Below are 24032 nucleotides of genomic sequence, written 5' to 3'. Positions count from 1 at the left end.
GATATTTCTTTTGGTGGGTGTTGAGCTAATGAGCGTCCAGTTGGGGTGTTCTTGTGGTAGATAGTCGACTTTGTTGACGTTTGGTTCTTGTAAAGACAGTATGGAGAACAAGTTAGTGAAATCTGAATTAAAGAGTGAATTAGAGACGTCTGGTGAGTGGCGACAATTCAATTGAAGAATTGACTTGATGTCAGGTAAGGTAAGTTTTTTTCGAAGTTGTTGTTCTAGCATTGTAGCATGGAATCAACGACTTCTGGGACAACTACTAGTTTTGGTGAAGCGCTTGGATTGTGAGGGGGTAGGCTCTCAGCAATTCGTGTTGCACATTGGGGGTGAAAAGGGGAGTGAGTGAGATCTTGGTTATTGGATTCAAACAGGCCTTTGGCTGTTTTTGTTGTGTCTATTTTCATTAGAGCTCTGACACACGCAGTGCACTTCATGGGGGTCGTGCCCTTTTTCGGACATGCGTGTGCGTGATGTCCATCACCACAGTATGGGCACATGGCTGGGGAGGGGCAGGATGGGGCGGTGTGACCTGTCTTTCGACAGTTATAGCACCTTTTGGGTGGGTCTCTTCCAGCCTCCGTTTTGTGAAGGCCGCGACCAAACCAAACTTTGTCTTTGATACATTTGTTGGCTTGGTCTTGAGAGTCTAGACCAATCAAGAGGGTTGAGTACCTCTTTGTTGGTTCGTCTTTTAGTTTGGGGTTGAGCCATCTAATGAAGGCTGCACCCTGTAATAGGTCGGGGTTGGAGGCTAGGAGCTCTTCACGGTGACTGAGGATCTCGGGGTCAAATGAGGTTGGGATAGCGTGGACCAACACTGTAAAGTGTTCTGGTTTGATGTGAAGGTTTGCTGACACGGTTGGCAGCCACGACTTTTCCATCTCCCTTACCTTTTCAGCATGTGCGGTGCTGGCTAGGTGTAGGACTAGATCATTAGATGGGTGTCTTTGGACTGTCTTGACTGTTATAGTTGACTCTGATGTCTCTGTAGCTTTCACGCTATTAGTACGGAACGCCGTGTTGAAGCCCTGAATGAGCTGGGTGATAGACAGCGAGCCTAAGGCCACTTGGGATTTGTCCGTTTGGACAAGTGTTACAGTGTTTGTAAGGCGCTTTCGTGCCTTGGGTTTGGGCATCTCTCTCTGGCTTGGACGTGATCCAGCTGTTTGAGTGCGAGTTTGGTCACCAGCGTGTTTGGACGCAGCTGCGGCATATGAGCCTGTAGCGGGTGTAGCGTTTGTTTTTTGAGTTGGTTTTGATGGGATGATGTGGGAGGTTAGGATTGAAACCTGCTCAGAGAGCGCTTCAAGCTTCTCGGTCCACAAGTCAGCTCGGAAATCGAAGGTTGGATTAGAACTCATCGATGGGGGGTTCATTATCGGCGCTGACGCTCTTTTGGAGCCTGCTAGGTCAGCAGCCGGTCGCTTAAAGAGGTTACACCTCGTTTGTTCAAACTGGTGCTGATCAAACGCTGTGTTGATCAGGACCAGGATGTCTGCGCAAGAGTTCACATCGATGTGAACTTGTTTGGCGAGCCGGCCCTTGGCCGGCAGCTGCATGACGTCGTTGGCGACCGCCACGAGCTTGGCCAACAGGATTGTGAGGGAACGATCTTCCTCACATCCTGGGACCAATCGCACCATCCTTTCAGAACGAGGCGTTCCGGTGACCGTTTGGATATGTTCTTGAGCCACTAATCCAGGTGTACTGGTACGGGCTCTCTTTTTGGCGAACTTGGTTAGCAATGGGATCTCTGATCGCTTCGGGGTAGCTCCTAGGGCGTCTGAGGTGATTTCGATCTGGGGTAGACCTGCGTTCCGAGCCTCTGAGGAAAGGCGGCCACCGCGTCATCGTTTGTGCTAGACGCGGTCGGATTCGACCATCGTGACGTCGAATTCGAGCTTGGACCATCCTCTACGAGTTGACCCGTGTCGGACGCGTCAGGGGCCATAGGGCGCGAGGTAAAGAGGGTTAGGAGGTTGTTGATGGTGGCGAAAAAAGTTAGGATAATGAAGTGGACGAGGCAAATTTCGGGTCACGTGACCTTCAAGGGCATACATGGCCATAGCAACATACAGCTGTTTCAACAAAGATCAATTTTTTTTGAAAATCTCGCCAATGTGCAAAACCCGGGTTGTGTCCTGTTTTGTCCCTCACCCGATTTTGTCCCTCCGCTAATTGGAAGAATATAGAAAAGAATAAACCTGTAAATCGAGGTTTGTCTCTGGTTTTACCCGCTGCGGAGACAACTTTCTCCAAAAAAAAGTTGTCAACCTTTCTTGAAATGGCTGCCTTCCTCACATATAACGTGATTACATATAAATAACTACATGTAATTAACCAATTACATGTAGTAATAGGGTAAAAGACTTGTAAACAATGTATTACATGTAATTATATACATGTAATCAACAAGTACACACAGTTACGGTACTCAAACCTGTGTATACTTTGCCGCACATAGTTTTTTTCCTTTTTTCACAACTATACACAACCAGGAAAAAGTATGTTTCTGGCTCAGAAGTACATATTTTTGAGCTTCAAACCAAAGACATACTTTTTCCGGGTTGTGTCTAGCTGCAATAAATCAAAAAAAAACTATACACAACAATGTATACACAGCTTTGAGTACCGTAAGTATACATATCAACCATATTTCTACTTCTTCTCATTTTCATTTACAATAGTTTCAATTTTATCTTTCTTGTTTCTCTCTCTACAGGTTATTCAAAGACTTACTCATTATTCAATAAAACAAAATACTCACAGATCAATTTGGTAGATGATCCTATGAAATTTGTTTCATGATGATCTGTCCAATACCCACAAGAACCTTAGTTCAAGTAACTAAGTTGGATTGGGAACCCAACTTAGAAGCTGCTCCTTTAAAACAGATCTTCTTGGCATATGGTGGCCGCCAAAAAGTGATGTCTAGGGTTCTTGTGCTAAAAGGATGGGTTGTATTAGAAGATCTTGCATGGGTGATTCAGGGATTAGGATAAATCACATCCACATGATGGATGGTCTAATGATCACATGTGATCCTCTAAGGATCAATGCTCAGTTGTTTCTCAAGGATGTTTATCTTATTTCTCTTCTATTATTGTCATCACTGTGCGCTGCTTGTTATTGATCTGATGGGTATATAAACCCTTGTGTTTGTCTTGTTTCTTTTATCTTCAACAATCATAAACCAAGTCAAAGCTTTATCAAACCAATTCTCCGTCCATACTAAGCTCCAAAAGCCCTGCCAGTCACCTTGAAGCCCTTTTCCTGTTAGTATCCACAGATCCCTTGATTTACACGTTATTTCACGGGTTATTACACCTCTTATCTACTTGCTACATATGATAATCATATGTAATTAAACTTGTAAAAATCAAAATATCAATTGTTACATGTTAATAGCTTGTTCAATAAGTCTCCTTATTGACACTTCTTGTATTTCTTGATAAAGCTACAAGTGAGATGTAGGAAATATGAATAGACAGAATTGAAGGCAATATTCACACGTAGTTCCAGTTGGAATGAGCACGGGGTTTTATTGAGATGAAGTGTGATTGTTTGTGATTTTGAAAAACCTCCCAGCCAAACTCAAATTTTGAACCCCCTGCCCACACACCAAGACTGGCCAATAATTCCTAACTCCCTTTCCAGACACATGAGCTTGTGAGGAAAAAGGGTCTGACTGTGGGGCTTATGGTTAGAGAAAGAAATCATGTTCTGACTCTTATCAAATCTGGAAAATGTGAATGAATTTTGAGAAATATATAAATCCTTTGAGGCATGCAAAGTGTTTTGGTACATACTGAGTTGGAATATCTAGGATTTGAATCTTGTATTAAAGGTTGTTCAATATACTCAGTACCTTTTCTCTCAAAATGGTATCAAGAGATTTTTGGTTGTGATCCATTCCAATCCAAGAATCAATCAAGTCAATCTCGAAGCCCTACTTACAAAGTGCAAAGCTCTAGGGCTGAGACCATTTTATCTTCATTGAATTTACCTCAACTACTCATTTCTGGGGATGAACTTCACGATCTCTTCTTTGTTAATTTTTCTACAACTTGTTTCATCAAACTCTTTTACATCTTGAACATAATTGAGGGAAACATTGAAGTGAAAGATATCAAGGGTTGTATATTGAGCTGTAGCTGCGCTCCTTCCCTTCACAGTGACATTTTACTACTCACTGGCAGGCCAGTGAGTACGACCAGCTCAATCCAATCTCAATTCCACCTCAAAACCATGTCAGTCCAATCTCAATTCAATCTCAATTCAATCTCAATTCAATCTCAAGGTTTGGCCTAGAGGAGCAGACAAACAGTCTTCCAAAATGAACTGAAATAAAGTTTAATTGCATGTCCACACATGAAGGTTTCAGAATTTTTGGAAGGTATGAGTGATTTTCAGATAAGTCACAACCAAATATACTTCTGAGTCCCTTCCAAAGACTTCTACAGTGAAACACAAGTTGACAGATATTGAGAATATGACTCATGGACCAATTTGAGAGCTCCTTGAGCAACACCTCACCAAAGATCAGACAAAACAATTTGTTGAGAGTTAGAGAACACCTCTATGCTTGAGAGTCCTCAACTCATTCACACACGCAATATGTTGAATCTCAGACAGTTTGAAGCAGGATTTCCAACTGCTGATGGAGTTGAAAACTCACAAGTCATGCTAACTGGTGAGACTGACCCCCATTTGGTATGGCTTACAGCTATTGTAAATAGTTTCAAAGTTGTTATATTTGACATTGCATAATCAGTGATTTCATGGAAGAACTCTTCTGATTTGAAACTGAACTTTTGCACCAATAATGAATCAATGGTGTTTGGTATAGACTATCAACCGTGCTTCACTATGCATCATATATCATCATCATGATTCTTATTGGCCGATTTTATTCAGACATTGAGAATCCAACTAACCTCAGAGATTGTTTCACTAATGACTAGATAGCATCATTGCACCGGTGGGTCTATGGATAATTTGCTTCATTTAATCAAAAGCTAGTGGCAGGATTTCCAACTGCTGATGGAGTTGAAAACTCACAAGTCATGCTAACTGGTGACACTGACCCCCATTTGGTATGGCTTACAGCTATTGTAAATAGTTTCAAAGTTGTTATATTTGACATTGCATAATCAGTGATTTCATGGAAGAACTCTTCTGATTTGAAACTGAACTTTTGCACCAATAATGAATCAATGGTGTTTGGTATATACTATCAACCGTGCTTCACTATGCATCATATATCATCATCATGATATATGATGGCCGATTTTATTCAGACATTGAGAATCCAACTAACCTCAGAGATTGTTTCACTAATGACTAGATAGCATCATTGCACCGGTGGGTCTATGGATAATTTGCTTCATTTAATCAAAAGCTAGTGGAATCACTCCAGTCTACCACTCAGTCCATAAATTGTTCAAGAAACAAGTGATGCTGTTTCTATGGATCACGGGTAATTGAATGAAACACAAGAGTCAAATTGAGGACTATGTATTGGTCTTGACAGAGCCTCCAGTCATAAGGCGTCCTCCAGGTCAATGATAGAGCATTGAAACTTCAAATTCAGTCCGGACCAGCTTTCAAAATGAAAAGATTACCAACTGTAACATTGCTTTTGAAAGGAGGGGCAAAAGAAGGAACAAGTAATAACACAAGACTCTTTCGTAAAATCTGTGAAATTGATTGGTTATACATTTCTCCCAGTTGAGGTGAGCTACACCAGACAGGACTTTAGAGATGCAGTTGTACATAATCATATTTCATCCTGGATACTATGTGAATAATGTTGACTTGAGGCAACCTCTTGTAAATTATATTTCTATGTGAGATATCGATTCATCACAATCTAGCAATAGCCTGCAGTGCATTGTCAAGGCGTGAAGTGTTGTTTGTAACTCCCAATCTCAATTTCTCAAGGTCACCACATTGCTCTAAGAACCCACGATCATAGCAGTTTTCTGGAAGGTTACCACATACTTTTGCCATAGGATTGATCTTGTTGCCCGCTTCACGTCGAGTATCAAATCTCCTAGCTGCATGAGTCCTCAACTTCACGGTGGCTTGATGATTGTAGGAAAGACCATCAATCTTATGAAGCCACTCTCCATACTGTGCACTGCGCCATTCAGGCTGAATTGAGCGCTCTTGACCAAGAGAATCAATCTCAGTATCCGAGCAACATGCCGCTTCCGGGAGGAGATCTATAAAGTCTTTGAGGTATCGTTTGACTGTGGATTTACGGTATATATAGAGCTGTAGAATGTTTCAGTATGTTTATCACAACTTGACATGTTGCCAGAGGGACTTAAATCTTACATCTCGTCGCTTCCTACTGCGCTCCCGCTGTGCAATCTTCTCTGGCGAGTCAAACTTATTCTTCCAGTGTTCAATTTGCCCAATGAGCCATCGAGTAACAATACCAATATAAATAACTTCTGTCTTCCATTCAGTATCCAGTCCAAACTTTTGGAATGCAGATGCTCTCCTGGCAAACATCCAATGCTTTACAGTAAAAAAAATCATAGCTTGATTCCATGCAGCGTTTTCACCTCCCACATCTTCCCAATCAAAAGTGAATGGTCCTTCGATTTGTTTGTTGGCCATGTCGTTGTCCAGAAGGGCCTTGAATACACTCCAGTCCAATGGATTTGGGTGGTTGTTGGAGCTGTAGTTATTGAAGACTGAGTTGTCATTGATGATGTCTTCTTTTGTTAGAGGTGGGAGTGACATCAGTTGATCATCGGTTGGGGGTTCGGGAAAATGTGGGTGATTCCTGGTGTGGCCAAGCAGGTATCGGGTGAACTCCGCAAAAGATTTACAGCTGGGGGAATTTGATGGTGGTAGTATCTTGGCAAATGCACTGTTTTTGGCCTTTCGACTTTTTGGTGCAGTACCATTGGGCCAAGCTGGGGCAGAGTGTTGTGACCCGGATGCTGGGTAGTATGGAACCTTGTCAATTTATGTGTATGGGGAAATGAAAGGTTGGAAAACTCATACCCATGGTTTTATCTTGACAATCACGAATGTGACCTTATTGCAGTCAAAACTCTAATGGACTGATTGAGAGCAGCAACCTTGAAAATCCCAAAGTATGATGACTGTTAGTTGAGTGGAATGTGGTCAACTTTGGGGGAGTTATGTGAACAGGGGCAGATTTGATTCTCTGTGAATAGAAACTTAAAAAGTCATGTTACATGTATGTCTGTCACAGATTGTGAAATCTGCCTTCAACATGTAGCAAAGGATTGGGCACAGGTGATTGCTACTTTAGCATGTGGTATAGTAGTACATGTGTTGTACATAACACATGTATTACTACGTGGACAGTGGCACCATGAACTGAAACTGATATCATTGTAGAGAAAACTATCCTAATTTGAATGGTAACAAAACAACAAATTTTATAAGATAAGAAATTTTATAAGATAACATATTTGGACAACATATTTTATAAGATAACAAAAGCTAGGTAGAAACCGCCATGGAGTTGCTTTTTGCAAGCTTCTTCTTCAAAAGCTCAATAGCCGATTTGAGATCAACTGCTTTGTCAGACAACTCCAAACTATCAATTGTAATCTCATCAATCCCTTCAGTCAGTATTTCCGGCTTGATGAGGCATTTTGGAAGAGCCTTAGGAGGAAGTTGATCTTCAGCGTCAGGAACATTTGGCGAATACGCTCCTCTGGATTGGAAAAACTCTTTCAATCTATCTTTTTTGTTTTGGGTACTCTCCCTTTTGGGAGCTGCGTCATCAGCCAGTTTAATCAACTCATCAAGCTGGGGGGTCCTCCAGTTGAGCTTGATCTTCCTGAACTTCCCTGGCCTCTCTGGGTCCATTTCAGTCTCAGAATGCACCTCTTCACAGTTGAGCAGGACCCTGAGTGGACCTGTGAATTGACGAAAGTAGGGCTCTACTGCTGCAGCCCGTTTGTCACAAAGCTGCAAATGACCAAGTCAATATGGGTGTTATGGCAAGTTTCAACAGTGAAAGAAGCGAGAACATTTACCTTTTTTCTAATAGCTTTCAAAGCTGCTTTCTCCCTCTCTGAAAGTTTCTTGCGGACAAGCTTCTCACTGCCTCCTTCGGTAGACACCAACTTCTTGTCCTTTACCTCCTCTCGATAGACTCTGCGCTTATTTGATACCCAGCGGGAAAGTATCTCTCTAGTTTCAAGTGGAATATTGAGGCTTGTGTCGATCGGGAATCCAGAAGGTACACCTCGAGCATTATAACAATCTAACCAGCTAGTAACTAAGTTGTCTAACATGGCCATGTTCCAAGGAGTTTTAGGAGGACCGGTCCATTGGAAAGAAATTCGAGAGAAACCACAGCCAGCAAATTTAGCTTCAGCACATCCTAAACGAGTAGCATCATAGGTGGTAATTGAGGCAGTATTATGGGCAACACGTGAGATAAATTTAGGAGGGGGAAAAGCTTGACGAAACATAATAGCAGCTTCTTTTGACACTACAATAGTCATTTGATGCTTGACAGAATCATTTGCTGAGGGGTTATTTTTGAGGCGCTCGTCCATCTTTTTTTGAATGTTGACTTCTAAATATTTTGTCCTTTCGTCAGCATAGTTGGCCCACTTCTCAACCTCTTCAGTAGTTGGCTCGTCAGGAAGGTGGCGTGCAAGTAGGACAGCGGCAGAGATATTGGTTGACGATCGAGTGGCGGATTGACGAGGAAGACCAAGCAAGGCCCTAGCCCACTCTTGAACAGCAGAGGTCAGGCCAACCAGCTTGAGACTATCTGAGGGCTCTTTCCGGGCACGCAGTTCTTCAGCATCGTTTTTGCGCTGTTGCTGTCTACGCTTGGCTTCCCTCTCCTTGGCAATCTGCACAGCAACAGCTTGCTCAAAATTCAGGCCAGGCTCTTCCCCTGGTTGGTCTATGAGGGGTGGATGTGATTGAAAGGGAACTGTCAGTCATTCTACAAACTGACTTGAAATGAAGATGGAGACTTGTCTGGACTTACTATCAAGCTGATCCATAATAGCATCTCTTTCAGGCTCTGCAGCTTCGTTGCCTCCACTGTTGTTACCTGTCCCACTGTTGGAACCTAGATCATGTGGATGGAATAAAAATGAATGAAGTTAGTTGATCCACAAGGTTGATGTGCAGGGTTAAGATGCTTGAAAATACCTGAAGTTCCTTCCATTGCCTTGCGTTTCGGAATTTTGGTGAGGTTGTATTGAAAAGATGGATATTTAAGGTGGAGAATCAGACTAATAAGCTCAAATTGTGATTATGAAAAAGTTATTGATCCAATTTGAGTATTGAAAATGAATATCAGGAATGGGAAATCAGATTGAGAAGTTGAAAGTTGTGGATTGGGAGGAGGAATGAATTGGAGCAGAGAAATGGGTTTTGTTGAGGGTTAAAATTGACCCCTTTGTCTAGTAAATTGTTTGTTTGGGAAAATCCAAGTGGGTCTCACCTGATATTGACCAAATATTGAAGGATGGCAAAAATTGGAGGAGGCCAGTGTGTTGCTCATGGTATAGGCACTCACTGGCTGCATGTAGGGGCTGGTAGGCAACAGTTTGAAAGACTGGCTTGTATGTTTCATTCAGCAGACACTACCCAAAGGTATGCGTATTTTAAGACCTTTGATCCCAAACTTTTCTTCTTGGAAACTAAACCACTATCTTCTCTGTAACAAATCAAAACAGGAAAGGTGTAAAGATGACAGAAGTAAAGGATATTTAATTGGGAATATATATTCATATATATGAATCTAATGACTGATTCAATTGTAATCTGATTTCACTTCAATTTCCCACCCCAGCTGAATTGATATTGCCATAATTCCCAAGCAGCACACAAACACATAATTCCCAATACTCTACGTCTTGTAAATAAATTGGTTTCTGTTTTTTCCCTCCAGTCCTGATTTTTGTGTCGTCATGACTGCAAAGAAGCAAACAAACATTTGTTGTATTTAGTACAGATGCTTCCCAAAAATTATCAAACAAATATGAACTTACTTTGAAATTCATTTGATGGATTATAACCAATGTGACAGATAAGCATCAAAAATTGAAGAGGAATTCTCTGGCTTCCTGTACAAGTTCCTTGAAATCGTGTGTCAGGGCAATGAGTATGATAACACTCATGGGATCAGGTTGACCATTGACTTCGTCTTCAATCTGGATAAGCAGAACCCTATAACTCCACATATCATTCATCAATCGAATCCTTCTTGCATACTCCCGACAGGTGTTGTATCTTTCAATCATTCTTTCTGTTTGATCCATTGTGACGAGATGATGTGCAATATATATTTGTTTGTGGAAACTTTTTCTGATGAGGAGTGTTGAGTTGAAGATGAGAGATGGAAGAAGTTTTTGAAAATGACAGGAAGCAACACTTGAATTTAAGTGGGGAGGAGTTTAAATGGGGAAAGGTATCATCAAGTCATGATGATACCACCTTTTGGCAAGTCATGGTGATAGCATTCGACAAGTCACCCCTTGTTAAATTGGATACAGTTCTTGTTGGATTGTGATAATGCCAGAGTTACTAGGCAGCAACACTTGGATTTAAATGAAGACAAATTTCTGGCAAGTCACTGGATGCCATTTGAATTTGTTTTGTTTGCGGTTTAGATTCAATTTTTTTGAAATGTTTATTGAGATTTCTTTTTCATGTAAGGAAACGTATACCCTTCTCAGCCATCGTAGAGTCAGCAAGTCACGACGTGCGGGCCGTGTTGGGTTCAAGTCCCGAGTGATATCGGGTAAATGAACATACAGGGCCAGCAAGTCGTGACTTGCTGACTCTTGTATGGCTTGAGAGGGGTCAGCAAGTCGCGGCTTGCTGGCCCTGTTGGGTTCAAGTCCCGAGTGATCTCGGGTAAATGAACAGACAGGGCCAGCAAGTCGTGACTTGCTGACTCTTGTATGGCTTGAGAGGGGTCAGCAAGTCGCGGCTTGCTGGCCCTGTTGGGTTCAAGTCCCGAGTGATTTCGGGTAAATGAACAGACAGGGCCAGCAAGTCGTGACTTGCTGACTCCTGTATGGCTTGAGAGGGGTCAGCAAGTCGCGGCTTGCTGGCCCTGTTGGGTTCAAGTCCCGAGTGATTTCGGGTAAATGAACAGACAGGGCCAGCAAGTCGTGACTTGCTGACTCTTGTATGGCTTGAGAGGGGTCAGCAAGTCGCGGCTTGCTGGCACTGTTGGGTTCAAGTCCCGAGTGATTTCGGGTAAATGAACAGACAGGGCCAGCAAGTCGTGACTTGCTGACTCCTGTATGGCTTGAGAGGGGTCAGCAAGTCGCGGCTTGCTGGCCCTGTTGGGTTCAAGTCCCGAGTGATTTCGGGTAAATGAACAGACAGGGCCAGCAAGTCGTGACTTGCTGACTCCTGTATGGCTTGAGAGGGGTCAGCAAGTCGTGACTTGCTGACTCTTGTATGGCTTGGGAGGGGTCAGCAAGTCGCGGCTTGCTGGCCCTGTTGGGTTCACGTCCCGAGTGATATCGGGTAAATGAACAGACAGGGCCAGCAAGTCGTGACTTGCTGACTCTTGTATGGCTTGAGAGGGGTCAGCAAGTCGCGGCTTGCTGGCCCTGTTGGGTTCAAGTCCCGAGTGATTTCGGGTAAATGAACAGACAGGGCCAGCAAGTCGTGACTTGCTGACTCCTGTATGGCTTGAGAGGGGTCAGCAAGTCGTGACTTGCTGACTCTTGTATGGCTTGGGAGGGGTCAGCAAGTCGCGGCTTGCTGGCCCTGTTGGGTTCACGTCCCGAGTGATATCGGGTAAATGAACAGACAGGGCCAGCAAGTCGTGACTTGCTGACTCTTGTATGGCTTGAGAGGGGTCAGCAAGTCGCGGCTTGCTGGCCCTGTTGGGTTAAAGTCCCGAGTGATTTCGGGTAAATGAACAGACAGGGCCAGCAAGTCGTGACTTGCTGACTCCTGTATGGCTTGAGAGGGGTCAGCAAGTCGCGGCTTGCTGGCCCTGTTGGGTTCAAGTCCCGAGTGATTTCGGGTAAATGAACAGACAGGGCCAGCAAGTCGTGACTTGCTGACTCTTGTATGGCTTGAGAGGGGTCAGCAAGTCGCGGCTTGCTGGCCCTGTTGGGTTCAAGTCCCGAGTGATTTCGGGTAAATGAACAGACAGGGCCAGCAAGAGCAAGTCGCGACTTGCTGACTCTTGTATGGCTTGAGAGGGGTCAGCAAGTCGTGACTTGCTGACCCTTGTATGGCTTGAGAGGGGTCAGCAAGTCGCGACTTGCTGGCCCCCCTTGTAACGATAAATTCGGCGGTACTCCAATACAGCACCGGGCACAGAGGTTCGGGCCGGGGTTTTGTGTAACAGCCCCTCCTTCGATGAAACATCCTTCGATTCATCTATCCCAACGCCACACTCCTAATACCAAAGCTCCATACACCCCTTTTCCCACGATACCTCCGCTTTCTCTCACGAATTCTCTTCCCGGCGATATTGATACAATACTCCGACCTTCAATTTCGAGTTTCAAGGTATGTAAGCGAGTGTTTCATCGAATGAAACAAGGCTTGATCGATAATGAACTGATCACGATCAAACATGTTTTTGCAGATATCTTTGGAATGTACGCGAATCAAGGCACGCGCCCAACCCATGGTGGGAAACGAATCACTCCGAACCAGCAACCAGTCACCCCTCAAGTACCATCTTGCGATGACGACGATGCGGATTCATCCAGCAAGTCGAGTTCAGAACTGGAGGATGAGGATGAGGATGAGGATGAGGATGAGGATGAGGATGATGAGGATGAGGAGGATGAGGAGGAGGGTGAAAGCGCACCTGGACCAACTGGTGAAGCGCAGCCACCTCCAGAGGAGGACAAGAAACGTGGGTCAAGTTTCTTTTCCCTCATGAACATTCAGAGGCTGATAGAATGTTTTTTTAGCCATCCTCACGAAGACCCAAGCCGTTCTCTTGAAAGGCACAACGTTTCATCTGGACCTTGCCTCATTCAAAGAGACGCTCATTATACAACGAGACTGGATTGCAGCGTCCCTGGAATCCCGAGCAGTCTCGGCAGACATATTCGAGTCAATGAGAGCCACGGGAAATCGCATAGAAGCGACATTGGAAAGTGAGTCAGCCCCACAATTTACTTGCGTTTCAGTTGATCACATAAACTGACCAAGTCAATGTTTGCAGAAATTCGAAATGGCACCTTTCGGAACCAGAGGACCTCTCTGGTACAGGTTCTCGGGGTACCAATGGAGGATGATGAAATTGAGGATCAACCCATGGAGGTTGATGCCATCAAGGATCAACTCAAGGAGGATGATTCCATCAAAGATCAACCAACCCCAGACAAATCACAACCGCTCTTCCGTCCTGATGATGAAGATGCTGACGGCGAGGAAGAAGAGGCCGAGGTGGACGATGAATATGCGGAGAAATCGGACACGGACTACGAGCCAGCACCGAAACGAAGGGCCTCTCAACGTATCAGCACAGCCAATGCCAAAGCTGCATCGATTTCGAAACGCATTCCTGTTACGCCCACTCCGTCTACCTCACAATGTCGAAGCCCTCAGAAAAAAACCAATGCACCGACCGAAAAGGGAAGGTCAAGTGAGGCAGGCAAGTGTCCCAAGTCGAGTCTCAGCAACCGCGTTCCCACTCATCCACGAGTCAATCCGTCACGGCTGGCGAAAGCCACGCCAAGCAACAAGGCAGCTGCAACCTCCCCCATAGTTGGGCCAAAAGATCGCCCAAAAAAAAGGAAGCAACCCCCCACATCCAAGCCTAGTCCTCCTCCACCTCGCGCTCCATCACCTCCGCCCACCCCTACGAATCCCGATGTGCAACGAGCCGACGGCGCATTCAGGCGGATCAGCGCCGTAATCATGGAATATGCGTCGCGACCGTCATGGTATCCTCCCATGCGCGCTAACTCTTCGGATCCATTTTATGTATTCTTTACCACACCGTTCAAAGTTCCTTCGGATCGCAATCAGCACTTGACCCTGTGTCATTACCTCAAACGCCATTGGGACACGGTCTTACATGTAAACCAGCACCCCCAGAGACTGCGATCTGGTTTTGACGCATATCAACTGATGTTCTCATGGCTACGTGCCGTGAGAAGCCTGCCGGGCTGGTCTCTCGGTGATACCCGCGAGTTGTACGATCGATTGGATCCTCTGGTGGCCTCCTTGAAGAAGGGAGAACGCCTGATCGGCCAGGCCAAGCCTCCTCCCGGCATTCCAGCTCACAAAAACCTGCCTCCGCTTGCATTGCCCGTTCCACCTTCTGAGGTCCCCCAGACGAACATCATCGCCGGACCTTCTCCACCCCCCGCCAATGGTCACGACACCTCGTCTGCGCCACCTCCGCAAGCCGGCGAGGAATCTCCCATGGACGAGGATGTAGAACTTCCTGAACTTCCCGATGGACTTGCCAAGGAAATTACGAGAATCGAGGAATTGTTAAAACAACCAACCCACATTCCCGTTGGCCTTTCAACGGATGCTTTTGCTGTTTTTCTAGATCACCCGCTCAGGCTCCCTCCTCCCGATCCTGATGAAGACGATGGAACCTGGGGTGTCTTCGTCAAGGCTATGGATCGTCACCTAGGGAAAGATGTCATCCCGAATACCTTTCGACGCGGACCTCATGGCTTCGAAGGGTTGTTCCGGCGCTGGGTGACCACCTCGCGGGGGACCGATGACTGGGCCATTCCCAGCGGTGATCTTTACCTCCAGTCCAAGTTCGACTCGATGACCGAATTCATCGAGTCTCAGCGAATCCAACCGCCTCCTTCTCCACCTCCTCAGGCTTCTCAGCTTGACACCACCACTAGTCAACCTATTCCGGTGACGGAATCCACGCAGGGCGCCTCGACACCTGCTCAGCCTCTTTCGACGCAAGCTCTCTTGCCTCCTTCTGGTATGCCTGACTCTGGCCAATCACCCAAACCAACCTCGAACACACTCGAACCAACTTCCACCAACGAAGCCATTCCTTCTCCCTCTGCCACGGCGCAAGCACAATCTTCCTCGAAGGACGGTGTCACCAATGACCTCGAAGCCACATCATCTTGTGCAGCTGGGCCTGATCCCGGGCCATCACTGCAACCGCGTCCGAACATGGCGGATCACTCACCCCCAACGGATCCCATCACTTCTCCATCTACCTCGCTGAGCGCTTCCCTCAATTTAACGCACAGCGGCGACGGCCATACAAAAGAAAACCCGGCCCCTAGTGAGGATCACACACAAGTCAACCTCACAGTCGATCCATTGGGAACATCAAGTTCCAAATCCTCACAACCTTCCCCGCCCAAAAACCCAGCTCCGGTGCAGATCAACCCACGTGGCGGCGTTCCTGCTGGTGGGATTCCTATACCTATCCACACGGACGTCCGCACAGTAGTGGCGAAGCCCACTATTTGGGCTGTCAGTGACCCGACGGTCTTCAACATTACCCCTAAGACTCTCGGCAGGAAGACCATCGACAATTCCGACATGCCCAACATCTATCGAGCGATGCTTGACCTCCTGTGGTTGAGAGATCGAGGCACCGATCAAGCGGCCTTAGAAGCGCCGTCACCTCCTACGCCACCCTTCAAAATGCTCCCCAAAAGCGAGTTGCGAGTCCACACATGGCTGAACAAGGAACCGAGTAAGTGCCCTTTGCTGTGAGAAAAAGTAAAGAAGAAATGACACTGACTTTTTTTTGAAAAATAGACCTACGGCTCTTCCAATGTGCCGCTGAGGCGCCGTGGCATCGAACGGATGTATTCAATCTCCACGATGGTTCGCTCACAAAGAAGCCTGTCGTCAAGGAGCCACCTCTCACGCAGTATGTGCGCGAAATCCTCGGGGTCTTCTCCCACACATCGACACCGAAGATTGATCAGAGTGTCAAAACCGTATTGGCTGCAGTCGCATACTGCAAAATGGAGAACGTCGAGATATCTCCTCCGCCCGATTTTACACTAACTGCTTGTGCTAATATTAAGATAGCCAACGGCCTCAAGGCCGCTCATCACTACCATCAGCTTCAACTTTGCACGAGTGCTACAGTTGTGCGTGAATGTGTCATAGTCGTATGGGAATTAGTGCACAAGATCTATGGCATGCTGGAGGCTATTGCCACCCTTCGAGCTCGATTTCGCCACGTTCAACACTTATCCCAAGCGCCTCAACACGATCATGACAGGCTCGACCAGGAGTACGACAAACTCACCACATTGGTGGGTGTGGGCGAGATACCTCCAGTCCCCCTTGGATACCTGGTAGCATTCCTCACATCCGGAGTCAAGGGCTTGTTGATATTTCCGTGCGATCCCAACCGATTTGGACCTTGCAAACTCACTCCTTTCCTAGTCTTAGTCCGCCGTCTGCAAGAGGATCGTCCAATTGAAGAACCCTTTTGGAAACACACTCAACGTTTCTTGCTAGACCTCATTCGCGACGTTTTTTTTCCACAAGGTTTTGATATAGCTCAACTTTCTATTGATGACCCATCAAGTCAGGATGAATGGCATGCTAAGGAGTGCTCAAAGATGCGCCTTGCTCAGGTTATTCAAAGAGATTTGGCAGCCTTTTGTGATATGAGGCCTCAGCTGACTAAGATTCCCTACCCTGATAATCCTTATGATTTACCATACCACTCAGTTGTCACACGTAGTGAAACCATGCCTGGCCAAGCCCTTGAATAGTTTGTCATAATTGTCCAATGTGTTTCCCTTTTTTTATTTCAATACAAATGATATGTAGCTTTGTGAGCCATTCTATCTGTTTCTGATACCAAAGCTGTATTTTGAAATTTGAATACAAATGATATGTAGCTTTGTAAGCCATTCTATCTGTTTCTGATACAAGAGCTGTAACTTGAAAATCTTTGTAGAAAACTGAACATAGTCTTAGGGTTATGTAACCCTAACCCTTGCCCCACATGCCCCACATGAATTTTAGCAGCCAAGTCATAAGTTATATTTTTGCAATACCTCACCCAAAAATCAATTCCACCGGCACAACATCTTCACTGCAAACAAATTTTTTCACACCAATATGCCCATCACACTGGGAACCCATGCTACTGCCCTTGGACCCCAACATATACTGTGTTCATGTCCCCAACTTGGTTGTTCACAAAAGATGATTGAGTACATGGGAAAAGTCCATGAAGGCCGATTGTTTAGCCGTACAAGATATCCAAAGCACCTTGAGGAAATCAACAGACTGTTGGAAACCAGCTCTTCCATGCCTATTCCTCCTAGCAACCACCCTACCCAACAAAATCAACTGCCTAGTTCTGCCCAGTCCTCCATTCTCACTGTAGGATTACCCATCCATACTCCAATCAAAATTTGAACTTTCCTGACAAGACTCTTACATATCGCAGGCCTCAGCTGGCAATACTCCGGTCGCTTCCACCAGTCTTGCAGTACTTCAACCCGCACTGCCACCGATTGGAGCTGCCACACCTATGCGCAGCAACAAACGAGCTAGAGATACTGAAGATGATGAAGGGGTGTCAGTCCCTCGCCACCCAAAAGCTCCACGACTAGATCACGGTCACACGGAAATCACCACTTCCACCCCACGTCGATTTTTGCAGGATCCGCTCTGCATGCGTGAAATGTTCAAGGTTGCAAAGGAACACCTGTTCCATAATGTCGGGGTCAAAGCTTGTAACAAAAGTCTTGCCAAAGCTAGAGAGAGTGTCAAGGAGCAAAAGCTCATCCAAGATCCAACAACCAGCAACGAAGTTTGGAAGGAGATTCCTCTAGGCCTTCCGACCCTTCTAAAGACGCTCAAACTTGAACCATCTGTACAATCGCAAACGTGTTGCCCATTCTGCTGTGCTTTGTCTTCCATTCAAGCACCTTTACCCCTCAATGCATCACCAGTTCCACTCTGCAATGTCCCACGATTTACCACCAAAGCGTCAACTACTCTTGGCCGAGAACCATGTGAATCTCCTCTCTATGAGAAAGCTTCTGGTGCAGTTCAAAAACCGATTCGGCTCTTCTTTTATCAGTCATTACGTTCATGGCTCGGAAAGATGCTCCAGTACCATTACTTTGAAGAAGCAATTGACGCACACTTTAATCGGCAGCAGCCTGCCAACAATAGAATGGATGATATATGGGATGGTACTTTATGGAGAACTTTCAAAAAGGACAGGTACATCTTTACCTCAACTTCTGGTAACCTAGTATTTGGATTATGGTGTGACTGGTTCAATCCTGGTGGAAAGAATGCAGCAACCAAGACTTCAGTTGGTGTGATGCTTCTGACATGTTTCAACCTTCCTCCAACAATACGATACAAAAAAGAGAACATCTGCATCTATGGTATCATGCCAGGCCCATCTGAACCATCACTCTCAGAGATGAATCACTTCCTCAAACCACTTGTCAACGAAATGTCAGAGTTCTGGGACGGCATCAAATTTACGTCAACATCAAAGTATCCTAAAGGACGCACCCTACGTGCTGCACTATGGCCTATTCATGGCGATGTTCCAGCTATGAAGAAGGTCACCGGAGGAACTTCACACTCGTCAACATGTTTTTGCTCTCTCTGTCACATAGACCGGCCTCTCTATCACTCTCAATCTCCAGCACCAAAGGCTGAACTTCGTACTTCTGAGGGAGTCAAGGTGCAAGCCGTGGAATGGGAACAATCCAAAACTGCAAATGAGCAAGCTAAACTAGCCAAGACGACTGGAGTGCGATATAGCATCCTTCATGAGCTGCCATATTGGCAGGCTGTTGAATTCTTTTCAGTTGATATCATGCACAACATATTCCTTGGGCTATACAAAGACTTTTCAACACAGTATATTCAAGTACCTGCTGCTGGCAAGGCTCTGGAAGCTGAGCGAGAAAAAATGGAATTTAGTAATCGGCAGTATGATGTGCAGCTCCCTCGACCGGCATCCCCTAGTCCACCTGGAACCAATGATGCAGCTTCCACAAGCGGAATGCCTCCTCCCCAGCCTCCCTCCCGCCATTCTTATGATACTCGATCAGCCGTATCCTCAAATCTTCATCGGGATATGGCATCTTCAGCTGGATCAGACCATACAATTAGAGGTAAAAAGAAAAATCACAATGGATCGGACCACTCTCGATCACCCACACCCCCACCTCCAGCCATCATTCCCGAGATCACTTCTTATGAACTTGATTTACTTCAACGCTGTATTAAGAATGCCAAAGGCCCTTCTTGGCTCACTCGACCTCAGAAGAACTTTGGAATGGCTAGTGCAGGCACTCCCAAAGCTGCTGAATGGCATTCCTTATACAAAGTCTTTATTGTACTAGCTTGGATACCTCATTTCAAAGGTGGAGACCCTGCATCAACATCAGCTAAAATCCTAGCTAGCCTCCTTCAGCTTATTCAGATTGGCAACATGTGTACGCAGCGTTCTTTTCAGCATGGAGATGGAGAAATTATTACCACCTTGGTTGAGGAACATCAAGCTACCCTAGGGGATGGATGGCCGCATAAGAAGAAAAAGCCCAACTTACATTTTGCAGAACATATTGGTCACATCTCCACAATTCTTGGGCCTCCAGCTTACACAGCTAGCTGGTCAGGTGAGCGGATCATTGGGGCCCTTGTGCAGACCTCAAAGAACGGAAATCAAAGTGTGTTTGTTCGTAATGTTGTACAAGTAGGATGCAGCAACTGACTCCACTTGTTTTGAGTAGGGAAAGTCGGTGAGACCCTCCTCAAACAGCATTCAATGCGTGGATTCTTTCAAGCAATGATTACAAATAGCCATCCTACCATTGACGCGGACCCTATCATCAAAGAATATCTACAACAAAACCGCCGGACCAAGTGGACTGTCAAAAAACTCGGTTCTCAAGCATTTGATGCACTTCAAAAACTTGGGATTCTTGGGCCAGACAAAACTTCTGCATCCAGCTTTGAAGTCGCCCAAAGCCTTGTCATTTCTAACAAGCCACATAGTACATACAGCAAAAATCCTGGAAACAGCTATATATCATACTCTTTGGACTCATGTAACAGGGTTGGTAATATCACAGACATTGTCAAGCTTCCTGATGTCACCCAGCCGGTTTTAGTTGTCAGATCTCTGAAGCTTCTCAATACTGAAGACAAGCACAAGGACCCCTATGCTTCCTTGCCAAGATTGCTTAATGCGTCAGTTATATATGATTTGCATGAGGGTTATCATGTTGTTCCATGTCACAAGGTGATTGGCCAGCTTGTTGTACAACATAACACGGCAGGTACATTTGATATTGCTTGCCCGACACTTTCAATAGTGCAGCTCAACAATCTGGTGAGTTCCTCAGATCATCAGTGCGCTCAATAGAGTCACCCTGTAAAAGTCTCCTGATCCAATTTTCGACTTTCCAGGGCTTTGTGCAAGAACTTAATCTGGAAGACGATGCCATGGATATCGAATAACCATGAGAGTAACAAGATGTTTTGATGTGGCCTCAATGTGAAAGTTCTCCTTTTCCACTTGTTCTTGGTTCGAAAAATTTTCATTCCTTTATTATCTCCAAAAATTCAAGAGTCTCATTCATGAACTGTGTCGTGTTTGATCTGTTCATCAATTTTTATTTTTGATACCTGGTATGTACACAAAGCATATCAAATAAATAATGTGAAGCTTTCAATATTTGACAAAGTAAGAGAAAAGGAAACACTTGTATCATTCTTAGTCTTGAGCATTTGTTTTAACAACTCTGTTCATTCAAATTATTAAGGATCATGAGGCCTTGATCCCATCAAGCTCAACATGGTTTGTAATTGAATTGGAAATATGAGTCCATTATAAGATGTGACTGGATATTAAGAAAGGATATCTGATGAGTTCAAACTTTGCTGCATAAGAAGTTCTCAGAATGCAATTTACCATCCTGAGCAATTTAAAAGAAGCTGTTGGAAGATTTTGGAAGATCAATTTTCATCTGCAGCTGTACTACTGAACTAGCTGCAGGTGGATCTGCAGCTCATGCATATCCCCCACTCAAACTGATCTTGAGGTCAATTTGATATTGAATTGAGATTGTTTTGAGATCGTTTTGAGGTGGTTTTGAAGTGAAAGATATCAAGGGTTGTATATTGAGCTGTAGCTGCGCTCCTTCCCTTATTGAATACTTTTTGTTGCTCAGAATCTTGCAAATATTGGTTTGCCTGTGGTTTGCTTAGATACCAGAGAGAAAATCTGGCTACTAGAGATATGGTATGATTCAAATATATCTATGATCTTAATTTGAAGCATGTTAGGGGTTTTAATTAGCTATTCAGACCAATTACCTAATGTCTTTGTTTGATGTTTGAATAAATATTTACACTGCGTAGCACAGTTCTTTTGCACATCTTGTAGCTACTGGTGAGGTTGTTCTTTTCCTTGGTGATGATTGAAGTTGGATTGCATATGTCATCACATATCTGGCAAGTAGGATGTATTTTGTGGAGAGATGAAAAGTTATAGAAGATGGCATTTTAGGGCATTTTCCTGAGAATCTTCAATCATAGGCAGTGCAAATTATGATTGACTAGTGAGATTTTAAAGTTTGAATCATGAAAGAAAGTATCATCCGCTATCATCCGATCGGAGTTTGAGTTAAAGTCAAAACCAGGAGTGACAAAGAGAAAGAGAAAGAGAAACACAACTTCACTCCTGATTCTGAAACCAGTCTCTTTTCCTTTTCATTTCTGATTTCTGATTTCTGATTTCTCATTTCTCATTTCTCAACTTCGACTTCCTCAACTTTTCTTGAATTCTTGAAAGAGTTCAACTTTTGATACCAAGAATGCCAGCATTAGCGTAAGTTTGTTTCATTTCTTATCATCCTTTTCATTCGATCATTCTCAATTCAACAAAAACAATCAATCAAACCAAATCAATCTTCATCTCAGAACTGATCTTCAACAATCGGTTTCGTATCTGTCTCAGACATTATCACTTACTCACCCACAAATGAAATCCAAATCACTCTTCCCATATCCCTCTTTTTGTTTTTGAATTCTCTACTTGAATTGGTTTACAATACTCATGAATTTAAAAAACTGATGAAAATTGGTTGAAATCTTCTTAGGAAATCGGCCAAGCTCATTGCAGCTGAAAAGAAATTAGAAGAATTAGAAGCACAAATCTCAGCTGATCGGTTAGTTTCTTTCCAAAATGATGTTTTTGATTCCATTAAACCAGTTTACTAACTAACATCTTGATCATCTTTTTCTAAATCTTTAAAGCAAACGACGTGAAGCTGAATTAGTAGCAGCTTTAGATCAAGCAAGGTAAACTCAACCCAAACCCAAACCTTCAATCAAACCCATTCTAACGTTTTCTAATCGATTGCTTTCAGACGTGATGCCGAAGCGATCCGACAAGCTAAACTAGCCAGTATCAGACCTTTACCTCATACCACTCCTTCAACTCCAATCATCAATCCCAAACCTTCACCAATCCAAAACCTACCCAATCCTACTGTACCTGTTCCTGTAGCACTTGGTCCAGGTTCGGCTCGTGCTGCTAAAGATTTACCTGAATCGGCTTTATTATTACTTCGAGAATTATGGGCTAATTTAGGTTTGTTGCACTTTTTAAATACCTTCTTGGAGAAATTTATACTTGATTGACTTATTGATTGGAATCTCCTAAATTCTTGTTATAGGGTATGAAGGTCATGGTTTTGTTGAGATGCAAATGGAGATTGCAAGAGAGTTGGAACGTGCTGATTTTGCTCGATTCGAACGTGAGATGCTTTGTAATGAAGTGATTAGTTGTAAGACAGAGGTATGTTCATTTCATTTGATTTCCAATCAATCATGGATTCTTCTAAACTTGGTTATGTTTTTTTTGGTCAGATCAATATGTTACGTGAAGAGCGATCTCAATTACTTCGAAGGCTAGACTTAAATCGAGAAAACATTAATCAATTAATGACCACAGAAGAACGAACCTATAAAACATTAATTGCAGAACGAGAAGCCAGTCAAGTCACGATGGCTAGATTCGAACAAGAAGCCAAAGAAGCTATCGCAGCACGAGACGTAGCATTAGGACAAGCCGCGATGCTTCAAGCTGATTTAGAAAGAGCAGAGAAAGCGAGGATCGCAGCTGTTTTATATGCCAAAGGAGCCGAAGACCGAGCGACTACTGCAGCATGTGCAGCAGCAGCCGCCGCCGAAGTGGCCACTAGAAGAGCTACTGCACCACCTACACCGGCTTTACCTATCTACTGGTCGGTGGCTGATGATGAAGCGTTGAAAACGAAATTACAAGAAAGAAAATTAGCAGTTCAAGAAGAAAAGTTATTGGCAGAAGGTAAAAGATTAGATGAACAATTAGCTAAAGTGAAGGATGAAAAAGAAAAATTGGTTAGCAAGTTTATCTTCAAGAATCCTAATTCACGTTTTACATCTTTGAAAGACATGAAGAATTAACTTTCAATTTTGGAATTCTTGAAACTCTTTAAACCATTTCAACTACGGTGTTTGCTCACTTATTTTTTTTCTTTGGTTTGCTTTTCTTTTTTTTGCATATTCGAATTTCCGAACTCGATTGACTTATTTCAAGAAAACCAATTCGCCTGTGAATCAAACCCAAGATCCAAAGACCAACACCAATGATGAGAACAATAAGAACGATGCCAAGAAAAATTCGAAACCAAAAGATCATTCCAAGAATCATCATGAGAACTGTGTTCATCATAAGAAATGATGATGAAGATGAAAATTGAAGTCCAAAAGTTAATCTGATGATTTTCTTTTCTTTCTTGTCTCTCTCTTTTCTCATCCGTTTAAAAAACTTGTAAACAAAACACTTAATAAGGTTTATGAATTCCTTTTTTTTCTTTTCTTGTTGTAGAGCAATATGATCCCTCTAAACTTACTTTAAAACTCCTTTATCTTTTCTTGTGTGAGAGAGAATTGTATGCATATATCACTCTTTCTTTGATTATCTTAGCAATTTTACCTACCTACCTACCTAAGCCTAAATAGTAAAAACACGAAATTATAAAAAACACGTTATGATTCTT

General features: G+C 44.0%; 3 protein-coding genes across 3 annotated transcripts; 1 reads left to right on the top strand and 2 right to left on the bottom strand.

Moving 5' to 3' along the window:
• Window positions 1–5871: 5871 nt before the first annotated feature.
• MELLADRAFT_93236 (uncharacterized protein) lies at window positions 5872–7033 on the bottom strand (the record flags this gene model as incomplete). Its single annotated transcript, XM_007416187.1, has 3 exons — window positions 5872–6285; window positions 6349–6965; window positions 7030–7033. 3 exons carry the CDS (start codon window positions 7031–7033, stop codon window positions 5872–5874), a joined length of 1035 nt encoding a protein of 344 aa, XP_007416249.1.
• Window positions 7034–7497: 464 nt separating this feature from the next.
• MELLADRAFT_93235 (uncharacterized protein) lies at window positions 7498–9196 on the bottom strand (the record flags this gene model as incomplete). Its single annotated transcript, XM_007416186.1, has 4 exons — window positions 7498–7971; window positions 8040–8917; window positions 9014–9097; window positions 9181–9196. The coding sequence occupies 4 exons, from the start codon at window positions 9194–9196 to the stop codon at window positions 7498–7500; spliced, it is 1452 nt and encodes a 483-aa protein (XP_007416248.1).
• A 12604-nt stretch (window positions 9197–21800) lies between these two features.
• On the top strand, window positions 21801–23436 carry MELLADRAFT_67790 (uncharacterized protein; the record flags this gene model as incomplete). Its single annotated transcript, XM_007416261.1, has 6 exons — window positions 21801–21814; window positions 22086–22154; window positions 22243–22287; window positions 22356–22579; window positions 22665–22786; window positions 22858–23436. The coding sequence occupies 6 exons, from the start codon at window positions 21801–21803 to the stop codon at window positions 23434–23436; spliced, it is 1053 nt and encodes a 350-aa protein (XP_007416323.1).
• Between the last annotated feature and the right edge of the window lie 596 nt (window positions 23437–24032).

Source organism: Melampsora larici-populina (genome assembly GCF_000204055.1).
Source record: "Melampsora larici-populina 98AG31 unplaced genomic scaffold MELLAscaffold_58, whole genome shotgun sequence".
Classification (NCBI taxonomy): Eukaryota; Fungi; Basidiomycota; class Pucciniomycetes; order Pucciniales; family Melampsoraceae; genus Melampsora; species Melampsora laricis-populina.
Note: the sequence above shows the minus strand (reverse complement) of the source record. Positions and strands in the feature narration are given on the sequence as shown.